The sequence below is a fragment of the Eucyclogobius newberryi genome, unplaced genomic scaffold (assembly GCF_026437365.1).
Source record: "Eucyclogobius newberryi isolate DKJ021-1_F unplaced genomic scaffold, fEucNew1.0.hap1 SCAF_7, whole genome shotgun sequence".
Classification (NCBI taxonomy): domain Eukaryota; kingdom Metazoa; phylum Chordata; class Actinopteri; order Gobiiformes; family Gobiidae; genus Eucyclogobius; species Eucyclogobius newberryi.
The window spans coordinates 52501-59369 of NW_027316389.1; the positions used below are offsets into that span (position 1 = coordinate 52501).

The window sequence follows — 6869 nt, forward strand, 5'->3', positions numbered from 1 at the left end:
TTTATTTTTTAGGAAGATGGCGGCCATAGGGTAAGTCTGGGGGCGTGGCCAAACAACATTTTTTTTTGTCCTCATGAGAGAAATGCGTGTCCCGAATTTCATAGCTCTACGCCAAAGTTGACCTTGGGGCGTCTCCCATAGGCTCAATGTATTTTGACTTTTGTCGGTGGCGCTGTTGCGCCATTTTTTGACAAAAAAAAAATGGCTCAGAAAAAATAAAAAAATTCGCCAATTCTGAATTTTGGGCAAAGTTTGGTGAGTTTTTGAGCATGTTTCAGGGGGTCAAATTATAGCTCATAGCGCTGAAGAAATAATTAAAATTAAAGCCGCAAGCGGCAATGATCGGCCCTCGCCACGCCGCCGCCGCCACGCTGCAAGAGGAGGGGGCGGGGCTAACGCGCCCCAACAGTCCTTTTATTACGCCTACTGCTGAATCTGTGACGCTGTCACATCTTCTCCCCTTTGTTTTACATCAAAAAGACATTTTATTTTGAATTCTTGGCAAAATGTGCGGCTCCGCCGCACAGACACCGTGACTCTTAGAATAAAAATGTGGATAACTTTTGATGGTCCTGAAGATGAGTCTCACCAAATTTCAGCTTTTTAGGGCCAACGCCCTGAGGGGGAGGAGTTCATAAAAGTACCACGTTTGGAAAAACTCCCGAGTCATGCTTAGCCATTTTTGAAGCAATATGGCCGACATTTGGTTGGGCGGACGGCGTTGCCGTAATAATATTTTTTACTTCTCTTGTCGCCATCTACCTCTGCGCCAAATTGCATGATTCATGAAGAAGAAGAAGAAGAAGAAAGAGTAATATTCCGATGCGAAAACAATGTTTCCCATTTTTCAAATATCATAAACTATACATTTTCGGAAAGCGCTCGTGCTTTCCTCCCTCATGGTGTGGGTCCCTGGTCACTGACGGGTACTTTCGTTAATTTTGAGTGGGCTCCGCCCACTTTGTGTTTTTGGCCCTCTAAACAGTAATAATGTTACATTTTTGCATTACATGTTTATATGAACGGAACATGCAAGAGATGGAACGTATTTGCAATAGGCCCTCCGCCCTGCTGGGGCTCGGGCCTAATAATAATATTTTTAGCAAAAACAATATAGCCGTTTCCACTATAACAACAAATTATACATCGTTTGAAAGCTCTAAGCCTTCCCCATGCCGCCATGGGGTGGAATCATCATTACGAGCGCTTACGCGCTCGTCACTCCCTAGTCCGTCGGGATGCCCCGCCCACTCCCCATAGACTTCCATTGATTTGAGCAGATACAAGCATGGCCCATGCCTGCGGCATGGATTCTTGCGTACGGGACGATGCCAGGAGTGTTTTTGGAGGAATGCAGCGATTCGCGCTGCTGTTGTCAACAATGAGTGAATGGGCCCATTCACTCATTGTTGACTATTTCTGTCATAGCAGGAGTAAGTATGCATGATCCATGCCTTCGGCATGGGCTAGTTCACTGTACTTGCCAGGGGCGACGGGGCACCAAACATGCAACACTGCCTTCGGCAGCGTTGCGGGAGCAATAGGCCCTCCGCCCTGCTGGGGCTCGGGCCTAATGATATTCCGATGCGAAAACAATATTTCCCATTTTTCAAATATCATAAACTATACATTTTCGGAAAGCGCTCGTGCTTTCCTACCTCATGGTGTGGGTCCCTGGTCACTGACGGGTACTTTTGTTAATTTTGAGTGAGCTCCGCCCACTTTGTGTTTTTGGCCCTCTATACAGAAATAATGTTCATTTTTTGCATTACATGTTTATATGCACGGAACATGCAAGAGATGGAACTTATTTGTGAGACACTTAGAGCAAATGAGTGCTTTATATGGTCGTCATCCCAATGTAAAGTGCTTGTTTAGTGCGCACTTTTGCACGGGCTTCGCCCGTTTACAACCGTAATGTTCCATTTTCCTACTAATAATTAGTATGCACGGGGCGTGCATGAGTGGATGAGTGCGTTAGTGAGTGTTTGGAAGTGGGCGAGCGCTTCGCGCTCGATTTCACAGCCGTGCTTCGCACAGCCTTACGGGACTAATAGGCCTCTCGCCAGCTTGTGGCGCTAAGGCCTAATAAACACTCTATTTTCATCAGTTATATGCACATGAATGTGACGGTATTGCGTGAGAGTACGACAGTATTGCACATGATTAAGTCAGTATTGCACATGGGTATGTCAGTATTGCACATGGGTATGACAGTATTGCACATGGGTATGACAGTATTGCACATGGGTATGACAGTATTGCACATGGGTATGACAGTATTGCACATGGGTATGACAGTATTGCACATGGGTATGACAGTATTGCACATGGGTATGACAGTGTTTGTTGTAGAGTCTGACAGCAGCAGAAGGACAGACTGTGAAACGTCTCCTTCACACAGCGAGGGTGGATCAGTCACTGAAGCTGCTCTCCAGAGTGGAGTCCTGCAGGGGACGTAGTCTCCTGCAGGGGGCGACACTCATGGTCCATCATAGATGTGAGTTTAGCCAGGACCCTTCTGTCCCCCACCTCCTGCACCGAGTCCAGAGGACAGCCCAGGACGGAGCTTTGTCAAGCTTCTTCCTCTCCCTCTGTGATGACCACACCTACAGGAGCTGATGCACCACAGAGTCAGAGAAGGTCTTCAGGAGCGACCCTGTCAGGAGCGGCCCTGTCAGGAGTGGCCCTGTCAGGAGTGGCCCTGTCAGGAGCGGCCCTGTCAGGAGTGGCTCTGTCACTCCAAAAGACCTGAGTCTCCTCAGGAGGTAGAGTCCACTCTGGCTCTTCCTGTTCAGTCTGTGTTATGAGTCCAGTTTGTGGTTCAGATGAACACCAGGTCCTTGTATGAGTCACTCTCTCAATGTCCCGTCCCTGGATGTTCACTGGTGAGGGGGGCATGGCCTCTCCTTGGTCTTCTGCGTTGTTGATGAGGAGGTGGTTCCACAAAGTCCTGCTCCCGTCCTCTGTCCTCTGTCCTCCACATCATCGTCTGTGATGAGTCCCATGATGGCAGAGTGGTCAGAGAACTTCTGCAGGACACAGCTGTCCATGTCTGAGGTCTGCAGTGTAGAGGGTGAAGAGAAAGGGCGTGAGGACGGTGCCCTGGGGCCCCCACACTCCAGGTCCCTCACACTGCAGGTCCCCCACACTGCAGGTCCCTCACACTGCAGGTCCCTCACACTGCAGGTCCTCACACTGCAGGTCCCTCACACTGCAGGTCCCTCACACTGCAGGTCCCTCACACTGCAGGTCCCTCACACTGCAGGTCCGAGTGTCAGACACACTGTCCCGGGCTCTCACAAACTGGGGTCGGTCTGTGAGGTCGTCCAGGATCCACTCTGCAGGTCGTACTCCACACCAGCCGTCTCCAGCTTGTCCCTCAGGAGCCGTCTCCAGCTTGTCCCTCAGGAGCTGATGGTGTTGAAGGCGCTGGAAAGATGAAAGAACAGGATCCTCACAGAGCTGCCAGGCTTCTCCAGGTGAGAGAGAGAGCGGTGCAGCAGGAGATGACGGCGTCCTCCACTCCGATGTCAGGACGTATGCAAACTGCAGTGGGTCCATGGCTGAGCTCACGGTGGAGCGGAGGTGGTCCAGGACCAGCTCCAGTGTCTTCATCAGGACGTGAGAGACACCGGCCTGAAGCTGTTGAGGTCTTTGGGGCGCGGTGTCTTGGGCACAGGCACCAGACAGGAGGTCTTCAGACCTGTGGTACCACCCTCAGCTTCAGGCTCATGTTGAAGACATGCTCCATAACTCCACACAGTTCATCTGCGCAGGACTTAAGGAGCTGGAGCTGATGCCTCAGGTCCTGCTCCTTCCTCACTTTAATCCTCTTCAGCTCTCTCCTCACCTGAGCTGCTGAGACAGTCAGTGGTTGGCAGGGGGACTGTGTGCTGGGGGGACGGGTGAGTCCAGGGGGACTATGTGCTGGGGGGACGGGTGAGTCCAGGAGGACTATGTGCTGGGGGGACGGGTGAGTCTGGGTGGAGTGGTGAGTTGATGGGGCGGAGCAGAGGTGTGAAGAGGGGCGTGTTGTGGGCTCAATGGAATCAACCGCAGCCTGACAGACACAACCAAGTCCCGAAACATATTGTTTGTTCAAAAAACAGTGTCCAGATGACTACAACTGAATATGTTTTTACAAGAAACATTGAAGTTTGAGTCTGATTGTCTCCCCCAGCTTTTCACCCGTGACAAACTCCCTGATCCAGGTCTAAAATAATACTTCTTTGCCATGATTCTTTCTCAGATCACATATTGTGTTTATCTGCTCCTCCTTTATTGAATTGTGACCCTTAAAACCGCCACAAGTCGACCTCGACGAAACTGAGAAAAAGACAAAATAAGGTTGTTTTTTTCAAATGTGTGATTTTTTGTTTTTTTGCAGAATGTGCAGCCCCTCCCCCTCCGTGCTTCAGATAACACTATTGGTTGTCTTAAAAGTATACATTAAGTTTTTTAAAATGGGTAATTACCTATTTCCAGCAGCTCAATGTTGTTATTTTTCGACCAATCAGCTGGAAGCAGATGGCTACTTATTCAGCTACAATATGCAGCAGCAGCTACGTGTTCTAACCCACATTTCATTCATCTCTCCAAACTTTCTCCAGAGCTTATGATTCTACCACTACTACATCCACCAAATGCCTAAGACGAAAGTGCCCCCGGTCCTTATGGCGTTTGTTCCTGCGCCACTGAGTTCGGCTTGTGGTTGTTCAGACCGGAGCTGAACGGAGCTAAGCTAAGCTAAGCTAAAACCCTGCACTGTTTAGCGCTGAGATCTGCAGCACTGGACTCTTGCATTATTGGACTCGCAGAGATCCATTTGCAACGGAACTGAGATAATTTTACTCTAAATTATTGCTTTACCGCTGACTTTTGGGGGTCGAGTTAGGCTACCGGAGCCGGGCGGCGCTGAGCTAAGCTAAAACGCTGCTTCAGGCTGGAACTGTTGAGCGCAGACTAATAGGAAATCATTTATAAATAAAGACTCTAATATTAAAGGGACAATGCACGGACGGTAAAGGAGTGGGTTTGAAGTTGTGGCAAAACAAAGAGTGAAATAGATGAGAACGTCACAGTCACTGGCAGTGACAGAGCAGCTAACATCTGCTCATATTAGCTAAAGCTGAATTATTATTATAGATGTGATTTGATAATGTGAAAATAATAATAATGTCACTGAACTCTGCATTTGTGTAGATTGTTACTGTTAGCGATTAGTGTGATAAACATTTTTTAATCTAATGTTCTTATACACCAAGAAGAGTCAGTGTGAGGAGGGGAGGGGCTTATCTCAATGAGATGCAAATGAGCACATTGTCCTCCTTGTGACCTCAGGGCAGGAACGTTTCAGCCCCGAGGTGTTTACATTGAAATGACCAGAACTTACTCAAAGATACATGAGTGAGACGTGGAAAGCTGTGAATCTGCACTTTCAGAATCTGTGAACTTTAGATCTAATAAAGGTTCATTCCTCACAGAAGAACTGAACTTCCAACAGTGAACCCTAACCCTGAACTCTTTTTCATTCTTTAACCCTGAAGTAACTGAGGGTTAAAGAATGAAAAAGAGTTGTGAGCAGTGATTTTATATTATTGTCTTTGCAATTTAATTGTATATTTCTATTTTTTTTTATGTAAGATTTTACGTCCTAAAAGTGTTCACTTGTAGGACAAAGGGACACACGATGCTAGTTTTAAATATATAATATATATATAAACTCATAAACTATCGCATTCAGCATTTGGTTTGTTTGAAGTTGAGTCATGTGCAAGATCCATTTTCAAATAATAATAATATAAAGCAGAATAAACCTGGTCGATGCAGCAGCTTTACATGGGCCCAGAGCATAGGGAGGGACACCAGCAGGAGGAACAGCTGCGTCGTCATGGAGACCTGGAGGAAACAGGCAGAAATTCAGAAACAGATGAAACAAACCTGCTCATGGTAGATCAGATTCTGGTATTTATAAAAGATCTAACCCAGATCTCTATGTTGTAAAATATTATGTAGGCAGCAAGATTACTAACAGGAACGAAAAGAAGAGAACACATTACGCCGGTGCTGGAGTCGCTTCACTGGCTCCTGTCCTGTTTAGAATCACATTTAAACTCCTCCTCCTGACTTACAAAGCCATAAATGACATGGCCCCTCCCACATCAAAGATGCTACCCAAGAGTCTCTAAAAGCACAGTAGGAGGTAGAGCCTTCTGGTGGTGCCAAGAGTCTCTAAAAGCACAGTAGGAGGTAGAGCCTTCTGGTGGTGCCAAGAGTCTCTAAAAGCACAGTAGGAGGTAGAGCCTTCTGGTGGTGCCAAGAGTCTCTAAAAGCACAGTAGGAGGTAGAGCCTTCTGGTGGTCCCAAAAGTCTCTAAAAGCACAGTAGGAGGTAGAGCCTTCTGGTGGTCCCAAGAGTCTCTAAAAGCACAGTAGGAGGTAGAGCCTTCTGGTGGTCCCAAAAGTCTCTAAAAGCACAGTAGGAGGTAGAGCCTCCTGGTGGTGCCAAGAGTCTCTAAAAGCACAGTAGGAGGTAGAGCCTTCTGGTGGTGCCAAGAGTCTCTAAAAGCACAGTAGGAGGTAGAGCCTTCTGGTGGTCCCAAGAGTCTCTAAAAGCACAGTAGGAGGTAGAGCCTTCTGGTGGTCCCAAGAGTCTCTAAAAGCACAGTAGGAGGTAGAGCCTTCTGGTGGTGCCAAGAGTCTCTAAAAGCACAGTAGGAGGTAGAGCCTTCTGGTGGTCCCAAGAGTCTCTAAAAGCACAGTAGGAGGTAGAGCCTTCTGGTGGTGCCAAGAGTCTCTAAAAGCACAGTAGGAGGTAGAGCCTTCTGGTGGTGCCAAGAGTCTCTAAAAGCACAGTAGGAGGTAGAG

General features: G+C 47.7%; 1 protein-coding gene across 1 annotated transcript in view; it reads right to left on the reverse strand.

Annotated features, from left to right (window-relative positions):
- The window catches only part of LOC140349278 (aggrecan core protein-like), a 49820-nt gene extending 43922 nt beyond the window's left edge, over nt 1-5898 (reverse strand). The window contains exon 1 of the mRNA XM_072435551.1: nt 5820-5898. Within this exon, the coding sequence (XP_072291652.1) occupies nt 5820-5895 (76 nt within the window). The 5' untranslated portion in view covers nt 5896-5898. The remainder of the gene's footprint in view (nt 1-5819) is intronic.
- Nucleotides 5899-6869: the final 971 nt, after the last annotated feature.